Consider the following 15,493-nt stretch of genomic DNA (forward strand, 5'->3'; position numbering starts at 1 on the left):
AGTAAGTATCAACCTTTGAGGAAATTTTATTATCTCCATCATAAAAAAATTAAACTTCTAGTTTAAAATAATTTTTAATTCAAAACAATTATATTGCTATTTTTTCTAATATAAAATTTGTGATAAATATTAAATTAATAAAATTATAAACCGTCTAATGATAAATCTATTAAAATAATTAAATAAATTAAACTCAAATTCATATTTTTAAATAAGTACTCAAACGTTAAATTTAGCTCATCACAAATAAATAAGCCAAAAACAATGTTTTAGTGTACGTTTAGTATTATTAATTATAATTTTTTTCGTTAAATTGACATATACCAATATCTTAATGTGAATAAAAACACTCATTTAACGTATATTTAGTTTTGCATTACATTAACGCCACCAAAAGTAGCTTTTGCATAAAAGATATGCTGATATGCTCAGAATATAACACTGTTCCAAACACTCAATCACAAGTCACTTTTTTCTTTTTCTTTTTATTTTTGTCAACACAAACCACTTTATATAATTTTGTGTGAACTCAGAACGGACAAACACATTAAGACAAGCTCCAAGGTGTGTACGGTATTTATCCAAAAATGTTGAAGCAGCCCAACCGGGTAAAACAAGGAAAAGCAATTTTGTGGTTTTGCATTAGTGACAAATAAATCTCATGTACGGAACAATAGCAGCATTAAGAACTATAAGAAATGATGCCCTTCCATCAAATTCAGATAAACAAGTAATCATCCAATAAAATCAATATCTGAGCAACTGAATTTCAACCATTTGTGAGGAATGTACAAGGCATCATAACATGACTTTTGGCTTGCTAATTGAAAAATCTAAGCAATGATTGATCATAATCGACTTGTAAATATTTTACATGGTTTCAACTCCAGGATGGAACACGGACATGCTGCAGTAACAAAGCAATTCTCATCTGGAAAAGATGGAAAGTCGTGAAGTTATTTTATGCCAAATCCACCCAAATCTTCTGAACATGACCAAACTCATCTGGATTTACCTTGTGCCAAATCCTACTTAAGAAAACCATAAGTTCCACAGTATAAGCATCCGAGGGTTAACAATCTTCCCAAGCACATGCTAGTCATTTCATCTCTTCCAAAAGTAGCAAAATGGTAGCCTTTTCCTCGTTATCTAAAAAGGCTTTTCGATCAAAATTGACATCCGACAACAGGAGCCAAAATTCCATAATTAGCCATTTCTTGTGGAAATATCCACACACCAGAATCACAATTCCATGTCATAGCTGCAATGCCAGGTCTGGTTGCTGAGAGTCAACCAGCACCCCAGAAGATTGTTTTGCAGGCGACCCAGGAGACTGGAAACCGATATTCAAGTCGGGAGGAAGTGTTTCCTGTTTCTGTCTTGGTTGACTCTGAGGACGGATACCACGCCAAGGCAGCATTTGAAATCTTGATAAGTCAGAAGCTGCCACTTGTGAGAAAACCATAGGTCGGTTTGGAAATTGTGAAACGCCAACTGGGTGAATAGGTTGGGGTACAAGAGCCTGAAATGGAAAATTGTTCTTCTCAGACTGGAAAGGCATTCCACCAGAAGAAAACTCTCCCCTAACTCGTGAAATATGTTGATGGAACTCTCGCGCTGGGTTGTACAAGGAATCTGCAGAAATCTGGTTCTTGGGTGAACTAGAATTATCAGGTCCTTGTTTAAAACCTGCTGCTCCTACCGACATCCACGCACGGGCAGCTGCTGCGGAAGCATTGCTTGAGTCTTCTCTCCGTCCTGATGGTGTCACTGGTGGTGTGTCAGCAGGGGAATGATTGGATGAACTGGTAGTCTGTTGCTTTTGTGCCTTTTCGGCTAACATCCTCATCAACTGAACTGGGTCATTAAGATTCTGCTCTTGCCCATGGGCAACAAAGGGAGCTGCTCTGCCTGTCTGATTTGATGTATTTTCAGATGATGGACCAGTCATCCGTCTATTTAAACTAGCATTCCTTACTTTCCCATTAGGCAACTCTCCACTAACAACTCCATTAGCATCTGGCTGCTTGAAAGGGATAGATGGTAAAATATTCATGTTATTGGGTGCCATCTCTCTGGGCTTAGACACTGCTGCCGGAGTATTGCTTGTAAGCTTTGCAACTAGACTGGCATTATTCTGATCACCCGAGGGTGGAGAGTTCAACTCCACCTGCTTCAAACCCTTATTCTCAGATTTACTGAGGTTCCTGGTTTGGGCATTGGATTGCTGATAAAAGAGATTGATATGAGCATTGGGTCTTGGTCCAGCAGAACCAAAAAAAGATGACCTTCCTTCTGACGTAATCCCACTACAAGGAGAAACTGAAGGCTGTTTTCCCTCAAAAATTGGTCCATTAACAGGTTCCATGGTGGATTCCATATTCTTTAAATTTTTGTCAACCTTTATTGATTCAGTAGTAGGCTGCAACTTAGTCACCATATTAGGTTGTTGTTTCTGGACACGATTATCAAGCATCAATACAGGGGTTGGAAGCGGTTCATATTCTCCAACCCAACCACGACCAAATTTACAGCCAGGTGGCAGTGCTTGCTGAATCCTCCGGGAAGCAATTTTCCAAGCAGTAGGTCCTAGAGTTGCAGCAAAACGAGCCAAACTCCTAGCATAGGAATACTCAGCTTGTAGTCCAACCTGTGCCAAAACATACAACAATAATGCTTTAAGAGATAAGAAAGCTAAGCTATTAAACGATTAGAATTCACTTCTTCTGATACATACAGTGACTAGTTGCTTAATTTCACTCTCAAATGTTGAAAATATGGAATCAGATCTAGTAATTGGTAGATTAGACATATTATAAGTTGCACGACGTTCAATGTCTTGCACAGATGATTTCCTTCCCAGCTTGGAGAGCATACCCTTCCCTGAAACAATAAAGTAACATTCAAAAGAGAATAGCTAGATGATGGCAGTGATATCCTACTTTGAGAGTAAGCAAAATTGAACAATGAAGGCACAAAACAAGAGGAGAGCTTGATCTCTTTGGTCATACCAGATAAATAGTCTTCTGCTTTCTCTTGATTTGCATCCATCAAGAAAGCATTCCCCTCCGTAAGGCCATCAATGTTGCCAGGCCTTTCACAGATGACACCTTGCATTGGATGGGAGGTTGGCAGTACATCTCCAATAGTAGCAAGAGTTGCACCCGAGGAGAAATCAGAGCCAACAGGTTCCTGTGAAGTGTGACCCAGTGGCTTCTTTGCTAGCTTCTTAACCAAGGGATTAGATCTTGTTTTTTGTTCAGACTTCAGCTCACTCTGAGAACGTTCAAAATCAATCCTCAACTTCTCAAACTTTTTCCTTGCCAGTTCTTGTATTGATCTTGCCTGTAACAAATTATAGGGATCATAAAGTAAGCACAACAAAATGTTAGTTGCCATATTTTTCAAGGGAAACAAGGGAAAGCATACAGCTTAATACCTGTTTGTGGTATATAGTCTCCGCTGCATTGTATTGCATTGCATTTGAGCAAATCAAAAATACATCACTCTGCATATAACAATTGCATTCAAGATTCAATGTAATACAGTAAAACCATTTATTTGTCTATCAAAATATCACTCAATCTAAAAGAGAATATACTATGTGTAGTGTAAAATTGGTTTGGACAAAAAAAAAGGGCCAGCCCAGGGTACAAGGCTCCCTCCTAATGGGATCTAGGGAGGTAAATGTATGCAGCCTTGTCCCAGCAAGTAAAGAGGCAGTTTCCAAGATTTGAATCTTATTGTTGCACCAAGGCTCACCCCCATTAGTTCCAATGATAGAGAAAACAAAACTCAGTATTCTTATGTAATAAAGGGATCCTTGGTAAAGATACAAGCTCATTTCTTGCATTTGTTGAACATCCATAAGTTACAAATATCATTTTCTTCTCCCACATCCTGTTTTCATCCAAGAGGGTCCGCCTGAGAGTTGTAAACAACAGATACCTAGTGCCATGATATATTCCCTCACTGCCTATTAACATCAATTAAATTATAGTCCTCCATAGCCTCATCATGCATAAATTATTTTTTCAGGGTAAACTTTTAAATTCATATTTTTTTTTACATCTAATTGAAAGAGTGAAGATTTGAGGTCACACCATAGATTATATGGTATATCATACAGGAATTGCCTTTCCTTTCCAAGAAAATCAAGATTTGGCTTCAAAGATAAGTCTAGCACATCTTTTCACAAATAGTACCTGAATAAAATTCACAAATAGTAGGATGCCAGAAACAACATAGGACTTAAAGACTTCAGATCACTTAAACCTAAAATCCATGGTCATTAATAACAAAGATAATAAATAGATAAATTTAGCGTTATTATGTGACATTAGACATCATTTTTAGTATGCAAGTGTCTGGGGTGAACATTAGTTAATTTAAGAAGATCACACGATGAGGATAAAATTTTAGGGCTCTATGTCCCCAGGAGCTAAACAGCAATATTACCACCAAGTTAAGAAGACTATCAATCATCGATGTCAAAATAGACAAGTTACAATCAGACAGAAAACCAGAAAAATTCTTCCACCTTCTATGTCAATGTCTTTTAGCCATAACCCAATCTTGTTAGATTAAAAAACATACTCCTTCAGGGTAAATAAAAATCACAGCTATAACTCTCACTAAAATACATATGATGCCCATTAACAGCATACACCTACAAATGTTCACCGCGAATATTTATAAAAAAAAATAAAAACGCAAATTGCTACAGCCCGTAGCATCCCATTGTCAGCACGAGTAAAACCCTGACACACGATTATACTGACACGTTAACCATACTAAATATTTCACCTCATGCTAACACAGCATGTAGCAGCCTATTGCTAACTCATTGTAAAAACAAACAAAATCTCAGAAAACCCCGACCTCTACCAAGAACAGGTGACATGTTTACACACCTCAAATTGTTCCAAGGTATGATAAGATCCATTTGCCAACTTCTTCCTCACTGTGGAGAAGTCCATCGGATGCTCAATCACATCGTGATAATCAGGAAGCTGCATCCAAACATAATTTGAACTCTCAATTCAGATTGCCTTCGAAAAGCAAGATTAACAACTCACAGGAAGAAAAATCCACACACCTCTTCTGGATCAACCGGCTCTGCATACACACCATAAGTGTCCTTCCTGCCAATTCACCAAAACACAAGGCATCACCACGCAATAAATTAAGTTGAAGATGCCATGCAAAGTCATTCACCAGTCCCCAACTCAAAGCCAAAAAGACCATATGAAGAAGGCTTACTTCTGAAGCTTGTCAAGGATCAATTCCAGGGTCCTCTTGTCGGGCAACGGAATCCCAGGTGGAAGCTTTGATGGAGTTCCTAACAAAGCAAAAACCAATTGAGAAACTCAGGACGATGCAGTAACAGAAACTCCACTGGCGCACCCCTTTCAGTATCCAACACGTTATATTAAATTAAAAAGAAAAAATAAAAACAACAAATCACACACACAAACCTGAAACAGAGTGGAGCCCTTTGGAATCCACTTTTCTGGCCTTTACCTGTCAGAAGAAACCACAACCCCCAAGAAGCGCACACAATTAATAACCACAAAAAGGGCAAAGACTGCGTTTGTATAAGAAGAAAAAAATGAGTGCGATTGAGACAGGGACAGGGACAGAGACAGACAACAATGCGTCGTAGGTTATAGTTATAGACACATAGTAACAGAGAGAGAAAGAAGAGAGTCCCATAAAATGGAAGCGTAATCAGAGAGAGTCTGCATGTGTGTTAGTTTTTGACAGTTGACCCGTTAGTTATCTCTCCCAAAATCCCGACACAGACAGAGAGAGAGAGAAAGACCTAGAGAGAGAAACAAAACACACACACACACACACACAGAGAGTGAAGATAATTGAATTATGGACCAATTGGTATCACCCCAAACCAAAAAAATCTGAGTGATTTGAGCTGAGGTGGACACACTCTTTCTCTTACTATACACACACACTTTCTCCATTCTCAATTGTTACCTCTTCATGCTCCTCTGCATCCTCATTCCCTTCTTCTTCTTCCTCTTCTCCTTCTTCTTCGTCTTCATCGTCTTCCCCCTCCTTTGCTTTCTCCTCCTCCCGCGCGTGTGAACCACGCGAGCCTCTGCGACTCGGCGCGGAGTCCTCTTCGTCCTCGTCTTCCTCTTCGTTGTTGTTCAGCTTCACAACGAGCTTCAGCTTTTTTTTCTCGCGCCTCCTCTCATCCTCCTCTTCATCCTCGTCTTCCTCGTCCAGGTAGTCGTCGTAGTCTATGTTGTACCTCACATTTCGGCGGCGGCGGCTCCGTCGGAGGTCAGATTGCGCCGTCGCCGGAGAATCGCCGGAGCGGCGAGCTAGATCTGCCTTGGATGGACGTCCCTTCTTCTTCCTCCTCACGATCTGACCCATCTATCGTTGTTTTCTCTCTCTATCCCCTCTCTCTCTCTAAAACCCTGTTTCACTTTCTCTCTCTTGCTTTGCTTTGGGTTCCATTATTTTCGAGGGTGCCTTGGCTTTTTTCGAGAGGCTCAGTGAGGTCCGAGCCTGGTTGGCAAGACCCGGAGCTCAGGTTCGGATGAGGGTGGGTGGGTGTGGGTGTGTTACTTTGAGTGTGCAATTGTCACTGCTTCCCTTTCTTTTGTTTTCTAATGCGAAAATAATAAATAAATAGACATTTTTCTTTTTTCCTTTTTTAAGTCTGTGCGCGTGAAACGGCGTCACTGCCTGGGAATGACGGCGTCTTCTGCTGCCCGTTGCCCGGAACCCCCCTTGCGTGTCCCTTTGCCTGCTGCCCGTACCTTTCGTCACTTTCTCGCTTTTTCAATTTCCCGTGTTTCAGCCACTCTCATATCCGGCGCGTGTAAAATATGTAGATTAAGTTATTGCGATGGAGAAATTTAAAGGGAAGTGATGATGGATTAGTGAATCTATCTTGTGATGATTAAGTTAATTGAATCAAATTACTTATTTGTTCAACATTTGCATCTATTAATTGACTTAACTCTTTCCGTCAAGGATTTAATAGTACATTGTCTTAATGAATATCTCATATTCTCTTCAATCCATTGAAAAGACTTTAATTAATTAATTAATTAATTCCATGGATTAATGATTTGACACAAGTTTTTAAGTTTCACAGTACTTTGCAACCTTTGGAAAGGGGTTTGTATCAAATTGCTGATTCTCTTTGCTCAACTGGACACATTCTTTTGGTCATAGACTCCTACCCTATTTTTTTCTGTTCTTTTTGTCTCAAAGCTTTCACTCTTTTTTTCTCATATAAATATCAAAATATTAATAATACAAATAAATTAGTGAAGTTTGAAATAGTGCTGTGGAGGCGCAACAAGATCGTGCGGTTGAATTTCTTCCATCTTTGAGAGGGACGGCCATGATTCAATGTTGGTAAAATCCAGTCCACATGCATAGCGAGCTAAGTGAAGGAGAAATTGGTCATTTCAAAATTGGTGTGTGACACTTGCGATGAAAAAAAAGGCCTGAAGGAATGGACGGTGGTGATTGATGTTAGCTTGTGGGTCCCACGAAGTTGACGATGGTGGTGTGGGGTGGGCCACACAGGAAAATTGATTGAGATTGGGAACCCATTCCCCGGTGCATTAAAGGAAACTCTTGTAACTCACCCAACAATTAACATTCTGAATTTCAGGTTCACACGGGCCCCACAAGATAGTGGGTCCCACATCATTAGTTAATTAATTCATTACTTTTTAATTGAAGATTCAAGGATATGTAATAAAAATACATATAAATTTTAATATGATTAATCTATTAAGTTATATATTTTTTAATAATTTTTTATTATATATAAATTTTTATTGTTTAAACACATTAAATATATGTTAATATTTAGGCTAAGTTTAAGCAATAAAAAGCACTACTAACAATTTTTCATTAGTAAAAAAATTATTTATTTTATAAAAATATAGAGGTGTAATAAATGTTTTATAATGTTTTTAATATTTTATAATTTATATTATTTAATTATTTATTTTTAGTATTTTATAAAATTAATGAATAATTAATATTTTTTATAGTTTTATTCTTAATAATTAATATTTAATTGGTAAAAAAATATAAACAAATGAAATATTCATTAATATAATAAATAAAAGTATAATAAAAATAAATAATATTTTGTATAAAAATTAAAAATTTAATTATTTTCTTGACTTTTTTAGGAAAGGTTAAATGTTAAAAAAAAGTATATGATTAAAATTATATTTAATAATTAAATTTAATAAACTATATTAAATTTAATATATATATATATATATATATATATAATAAAAGTGTGATTAACATCCTAACTTTTGAGTCATGTACGAATTAGTCTCTTAACCTTAAAGGAATGTATTTTTAGTTTTAATATTTTTAATATATGCAAAATAAGTTATTCTTTAATTTATTTCTAAAACTATTCCTATAAAAATATAAAATAACACTTTAAAACTTGCATTATGAATAATTTAGTCTTTGAATATTTTCAAAAAAGTTGTAAATAATTAAAAATTCATGAACTAATACATACATATGAGTTATTTTGTGTATCATTTCTCTATGATTATTTTGCACATATTAAATTTTTTAATATTTAAGATGTAAATAAGACAACTCAAATCTCAATGCGTCCTAAATTATAATTTTTCTTATAAAACAATAATATTTTACTTCTTATTATATGAATGTTTTGAATTTTAATGCAAGTGAAAGTTTATTTATATTTTTATTTATGTATTTTTAAAAAATAGTATATATAAAAAATGTTCTGCAGTATATGTATTTATTAAGGAATAACGAAATAATATATATCAAATTCTCCAATAAATATCAATAATAAAATTTATAATATATATAATATATATTTTAATGAATCAGTCATTTATTTCTTTTAATAATACATATTTAGAACAAAGTTGAAGGTAATCAAAATTCGGAGCAAGTAAACAGGTGGCTGACAAACTTTGAGATAGTATTTGAAGGGAAAGCTTTAATTTATTATGATCATGGTGAGTTCTTCCATAGCTTCAGTGTCGTTTTGCTGACCCATCATCACTGCTCATACATGTGCATTAGGCAAGTATAATCATTGATTCACAGCCGATGTGTGTGTCTTAAGATTCAAAAATCTAAAAGAATCATAACAATCACTTTTTAAGTGCAAATAATTAATTGTGATAATTAGCCTTGCATCAATCATCATATTATATTTTCAGTTATATATATCTTTTCAAGCAAAATAAGTGAAGTTAGAAAATTGAAAGGGACTATATTTTTTAAAATTTAATTATAAATATTTTTTATTAGATTAATAAGGTATATATATATATATATACATTTATTTTATTAGTTATAATTATAATATTAAAATAAAATTGACTTGAATTATATATGCAACAGAGAGAGTAATAGTGAGAAAAATAAAGAGAAGGAAAGTGGGCAATAAATAGTTGTTCGGTGTCTCGGAGGTTACCCACTGATCCATTGTTCTTATAATTAGTGTGTCGGCATTTTGAGATGGCGAGGCAATGGGAAGACACCAACAATGGCTGCATGATGCTGACAAGCAGTGATGCACTAACCACATCAACTTCAATGCTGTTTTGCAAATCAAACAATTGTTACATGTTTCTCCGATCTTCAATAATTTAAATGAATTTTTTATGTAAATGTTATCTTTCAAAATGAGAAATAGTTCACTGTGTGCCACGTTGAAAACTTGAAATAAAAGAAACCTGGGTTGAGTCACCCTCAGCAATGGCTGGCTAGTCATGATCTCTTGGGGTTGTAGATGATAGTGATGGGTTGCACTATCCTTTTCTCAAACTCAATGTTTTTTGTTTGTGTTTTTTTAACCCTTTTAATTGAATTAAAAAATAAGCTGAGACTATTTATTTTTTAAAAATATAATTTTGAGTATAATACAAAAATATTTTATCTTTAAAAAACTATCTAACCCTTTAAAAATTGTAAATTCACGAGTTCATTTAACCTGGTTATGCAAGCCAACACGCATGAACTGATCACAATTAGATAAGCAACATATTTTTATGTCTAAACTTACAAAATCGAAGGACAGTAAAACTAAATTTTTTAGGCTTTACAACAAAACATTATGACTTGAAAGATTTGGGTTCAGATTACTTTCTTCAGCGTCTCTGTATAAAATGCCCCATAAAGACGATTCAAACCAAAAGAATTTTATTTTGCTTGTTTACTTAGAATTGATAGAATAGGAACAGAACAATAACGTGGAAGTGGGATGAATATGGGACGGTGAGGGTGCAATGAATCATGAATGCGAATCAGAAATATACCAATATATATATATATATATGGATGCCAGATTGGACACAGTGGGGTTAAGCATATTGCTAGCTGACTTCCATAGTGTGAGGAGGTGCTATTTCTTAAAAAATTGAAATTCTTATCCAATATTTTCATCGTAGCTTTTATACTCAAAATTTAAAGTGGATTGCTTCTTTAAAAGTGTGCCACATACACTATATGAACATGAGGGTTTGACCTGGCTATTAAAGCTTTAAAGTCGGAGTATTATTTATATACAACATAGAAATAATAAAACCTTTTACTTTGTGCTAAAAAATGTTCTCACGTGTTGGATACTGCTTATTTTCATGTGGCTGCCTCTGATTCACAACCCATCTATTAAATTAAATCATAAAGAACAGAAGATATTCTTAAGTAATATAGTAAATGTTTTCGAAGTTCTCTAGTTGTTCACTTTTGGCCATTGAATTAGATATAGGCTGTCACGTGATGCATGGATGATTTAGTACCTTCGAAGGTTCATTTAACAGCAACATCAGATTATAAAAGTTACAAAATATTAGAGTTAGAGTTGCCAAGTTGGATTACCAAAAACAGGCTTAACTTTGAGGCAAAAACCAAAGCAACAAATTAAGAATTTTAATTACTTTTGACAATGACAACTTTAACATACCATTAACAATTAAATAAATATCAATCTAAGTGGGTTGAGTATCTAGAAAATACTCTTTGCTCCACTATCTCTCACTAGCTAGAATTCAATCAAATTTCTTTTCACACGAAGACGTGTATACCATTCATTCATTAAGCTTTGGGATATCTTTAAATATCAATCCCACAGTTGTACATCTACCACCACACACCCTAAACCAAAACCAAGATGGGTAACACAGCGTTCGTGCGGTGTTCTTTGATCTTAATTATCTTTGCCTTCATCTTCAGCTTTGGTTCTTCAAAGGCTCAAATGGTTCCAGCAGTTTACGTGTTTGGAGACTCACTTGTAGATGTGGGCAACAACAATTACTTGATTCTTTCCATTGCAAAGGCAAATCATCCTTACTATGGCATTGATTTTCCTACCCACAAACCAACTGGGAGATTTACCAACGGCAAGAATGCCGCGGATTTTATAGGTAAGTGATTCAAATTCAATTGACTTTTGATCAAGCATTTCATACAATCACGTGTTAATATATTGTATGATTACATATATGTTACCTTTGAAAATGACAATATCTTGTTATGAAAATTTCAAAATCATATATGCGTCGGTGCTTTACACTTTTATTTTATATACAGTCTCATTTTTTTTTTCAATTTATTTCTCTTTCTTGTTTGTGTGTGTGTATTTATATTTTTTCTGGTCGCTATCTCGCCATATGTTTATACGTAAATCTTCTCATCAATAATTAGTGTATGATTAACAAACTAAATCTCTAATTTATAATTGGTTAAATATTTTTGGGCACTACCGTAAGCCAGATTTATTTTCTGCAGTTCTTCTTCTGTAAGAAACTCGTATATATATATGGTTGATGGACCGACACCCTAAAAGCATAGAAAAAGAACACTAACATGTGAAGTGACACCAGAAAAAGCATAAAAAAGACACTAACATGGGATTCAGACGTAGATGGTTTAGTGCACAAACTTAAGAAAAACTTTTATATGAAGTTTATAAAAATGACTTTTATAAAGTTAAACTGTATGGTTATGAAGAAAAGCAACAATAGAACAGTAGTAATACAGGAGCAAAAGTGCATGTTTAAAAACATGTTAAAAAATTATAAACAAAATTATAATCAATAACTCCACACAAATTCAAACATAAATCTAAGTATGTTTAAAATATATTGAGTGGCATATATAGTAGTAAAGTATGGAGACACATATTGATAATAGAATGATTGGGTGGCTTGCAGCTGAGAAATTGGGTTTGGCAACTTCGCCACCTTACCTCTCCTTAGTATCAAAGGCCAACAAAAACAACGCATCCTTCATGGATGGTGTTAGCTTTGCCTCTGCAGGTGCTGGAATATTTGATGGTACAGACGAACGATATGTAAGTGAGCAAATGAAGTTTCCTTTTTTTCATTTCCCTACTACTTTTTCTTTCTTTTTTTAAACATTTTTTTTGGGTCCACTTTCATTTATTAGTCCTGTTTGTGCATATAGCTCAAATAGGATTCTGGGAATCTGATCCAAGATGGACCAAAAGTGGGGCCTCAAGAAAAATGGATGGGTGATTTGGATCCATCTTTGAAGGATGTGGACACCCTTTAATTTAGATGGTGACAGAGTTCCCTTTGTTTAGAATTAGGCACATTAACTGCACAAAGTAAATAAGCATGGATATTAATTAATTAATTAATTATGGCCCATTAAACTTATAGCTTAATAAAAACTGAAAAGGAGAATTTTGCGGTGAGCGTGGATCGAACACGCGACCTTCAGATCTTCAGTCTGACGCTCTCCCAACTGAGCTATCCCCGCTTTGTGTTATTTTAAAATAACTGTTTTTATTTGTTTTTAGAAACAATCAATACCATTGACAAAACAAGTGGACTACTATTCAATTGTGCATGAAGAAATGGCACGAGAAGTAGGAGGAGCTTCTCTGCAGAAGCATTTGTCAAAATCAATTTTTGTTGTGGTGATTGGAAGCAACGATCTCTTTGGATACTTTGATTCATCGGATCTTCGTAAGAAAAACACCCCACAGCAATACGTGGATTCCATGGCTTTCTCACTAAAAGTGCAACTACAGGTAACACATAACATGGCATTGACAGATCACTTATTCGTATTAGGAAATATATTTTGAACCATCAAATAGGACATCTAAATATGTCTAATTGTGTAAGTGTGATTTAATTATAGAACGCTTGAATATTAAAATAAAAGATAAAAGGTATATATAAAAAATAGAAATAATCATATATAATGTTACATACACTGTCAGGTTAATTTTAGTGATACAAATAATGGAACTCATTAGTATTACTGAAAAAAATGTAACCGTTGACTTAATAATTTTGCATGTACATGTATCTGTACCCTCTTTGCATTTGCATGTAGCCTTTTAGTAAGTAACTACTAATTATATATTCTATTGTGCTTAGAGGATAAACTCTAATGTCATTTTTTGGTGCAGCGCTTATACGATCACGGTGCTCGTAAATTTGAGATTGCAGGCGTTGGGGCACTTGGATGCTGCCCTGCATTCAGGGTGAAGAACAAAACGGAATGTGTTGTAGAAGCTAATTACTGGTCGGTTAAATATAATGAAGGCCTTCAATCCATGTTGAAGGAATGGCAATCTGAGAATGGAGGCATAATCTACTCCTACTTTGACACTTACGCTGCCATGAACGACCTCATTCGAAGTCCAGCTTCCTATGGTATATATATTATCGTTTATCTCTCTCCCTATATCTCCTTTTTACATTATAAATCTTGGAAAAATTAGGAGGAAATAGGTAGTCTGACATTATTTTGAGATAAATATTTAAGAATTTGAAAATCACTTATAATGTGACAAGCTCTTCTAAACAAAATAGAATAGAAATTTGTTAATCAATTTTGCAAAGAAAGATGACAAGGAAGAAAGACATGCATGAGAAGATATATAAAAATGGGTAAGAATAAGAAGAGAGTGCGTAAGCTAACCAATTTCAAAGAGATGCGTGGAGTGGTTTTTTAATAGTGCAGAAAAACTAAATAAACCATGTGGATAAAAAAATTACGATTAAACATCAATCACCAAAAATAAGGAAAAGAGAAAAGATAAGATTAATTGTACTAAATCAAAACTGATCTCCCGCAAACATTGGATAAAATATTTTTTTAATTAAAAAAAATCGTTTTATTGCTTTCACCTGATCAATATGACATTTATTCCCATTAAAAATTTAAAATACTTATAAAATATTCAACATAAAATAGCCTAAATATCAGGACATGCACGACGTGGGCAGAATGTAATAATATATTATACATGTCACTTGTTCTATATAATAACTTTCTTGATGATTGACTAATCAGTTACTAACAAGTTAAAAAAATTTTAAATAAAAACATTTTATTATATATTTTCAATGCGTTGAAGATTGTATTTTTTTATCAAATAATTTATATCTTTTAATTTCTTAACCCTTAAAACACTTATTATCAACATTTAGTGACTATAATAAATTTACAAATGTAATAAAAAATTCTTTAGCAGAATTTTATTTATCACTAGTCATAACTATTGATTTGATATTTTTTTATTCTAAAAATATATTGCTTGAAGTGTAGTTAATTTTAGAAAATAAATAACAGTATTTTTGAAATTGTAAATCGTCTGCGTAATTATCTTGTTTAACTTATCTTTTCCTCTTTTTGAAGTTTTGCTTTTATGAAATTGCATTCTAAAATGACTTTAAATCCCTTTCAGGATTTACAGATGTGAAAGATGCTTGTTGTGGATTGGGCGAGTTGAATGCCAGGGCTCCCTGTCTGATAGTGTCAAACCTTTGTCCTAATAGACAGGGACACATCTTCTGGGATCAATACCATCCTACGGAGGCAGCGTATCGTATATTTGCAGATAGAATTTTCGATGGTCCTTCAAGTTACACGTCTCCCATTAGTATGAGACAGCTAATAGCTGCCTGAAGTTGGCGATTACTTTGTCCCTTCCAATGACATTTTTTATAATCTAAATCGTTATTATCAAACGCAAATTGTGGTTGCGTTTACAATAAGAATAAAAAATAGAACTACATCCATTGCATAATAGAATTCCCAAAGTAGGCCTCATTTGGAATGATCACTGGTTAGCCACGTATTATTTGACTTAAAAGTGGATGATATTGAGAGCGGCGTAGCATGGGATGAAGGTGTATCGATAAGATGCATTCCTGTAAGATGGATGTTAGTTTAAACAATGTAAAAGAAATAAGACATGACCATTTATTCGACCGTATAAATTATGGACATAAATATATACTATAAATGTTCAAGTAGTGATAATTTATATTGATCAGGTGACCAAAAGAATCCAAGTTTCAACTGCTTCAAGGTCTGAATCAACCGAAAGAAGGGGGAAGAAAAAAGAAACAGCTGGAAACATATTACGCTCCGTCTGTGCATAAGCTGAAACTCTGTCTTCCCACCAACGTGCCCCAGGAATCGTGCAACAAATAAT

The 15,493-nt window shown here is 34.4% G+C and overlaps 2 protein-coding genes and 1 non-coding gene across 3 annotated transcripts; 1 reads left to right on the forward strand and 2 right to left on the reverse strand.

Moving 5' to 3' along the window:
* Positions 1-359: 359 nt before the first annotated feature.
* Positions 360-6,633, reverse strand: LOC113874897. The gene is made up of 9 exons (XM_027513154.1): positions 5,995-6,633; positions 5,478-5,523; positions 5,263-5,341; positions 5,099-5,144; positions 4,914-5,012; positions 3,440-3,508; positions 3,012-3,345; positions 2,738-2,883; positions 360-2,650 (listed from the first exon to the last, which is right to left on the reverse strand). Exons 1-9 carry the CDS (start codon positions 6,400-6,402, stop codon positions 1,256-1,258), a joined length of 2,622 nt encoding a protein of 873 aa, XP_027368955.1. The 5' UTR covers positions 6,403-6,633; the 3' UTR covers positions 360-1,255.
* Positions 6,634-11,045: 4,412 nt separating this feature from the next.
* Positions 11,046-15,177, forward strand: LOC113847579 (GDSL esterase/lipase At5g55050). Its single transcript, XM_027476772.1, has 5 exons — positions 11,046-11,435; positions 12,225-12,364; positions 12,836-13,069; positions 13,457-13,703; positions 14,741-15,177. Exons 1-5 carry the CDS (start codon positions 11,183-11,185, stop codon positions 14,959-14,961), a joined length of 1,095 nt encoding a protein of 364 aa, XP_027332573.1. The 5' UTR covers positions 11,046-11,182; the 3' UTR covers positions 14,962-15,177.
* TRNAF-GAA lies at positions 12,723-12,795 on the reverse strand. The gene has a single exon. It is a non-coding gene; the product is annotated as a tRNA-Phe (tRNA).
* Positions 15,178-15,493: the final 316 nt, after the last annotated feature.

This window comes from Abrus precatorius, unplaced genomic scaffold, assembly GCF_003935025.1.
Source record: "Abrus precatorius isolate BTA unplaced genomic scaffold, Abrus_2018 Scaffold8, whole genome shotgun sequence".
Classification (NCBI taxonomy): Eukaryota; Viridiplantae; Streptophyta; class Magnoliopsida; order Fabales; family Fabaceae; genus Abrus; species Abrus precatorius.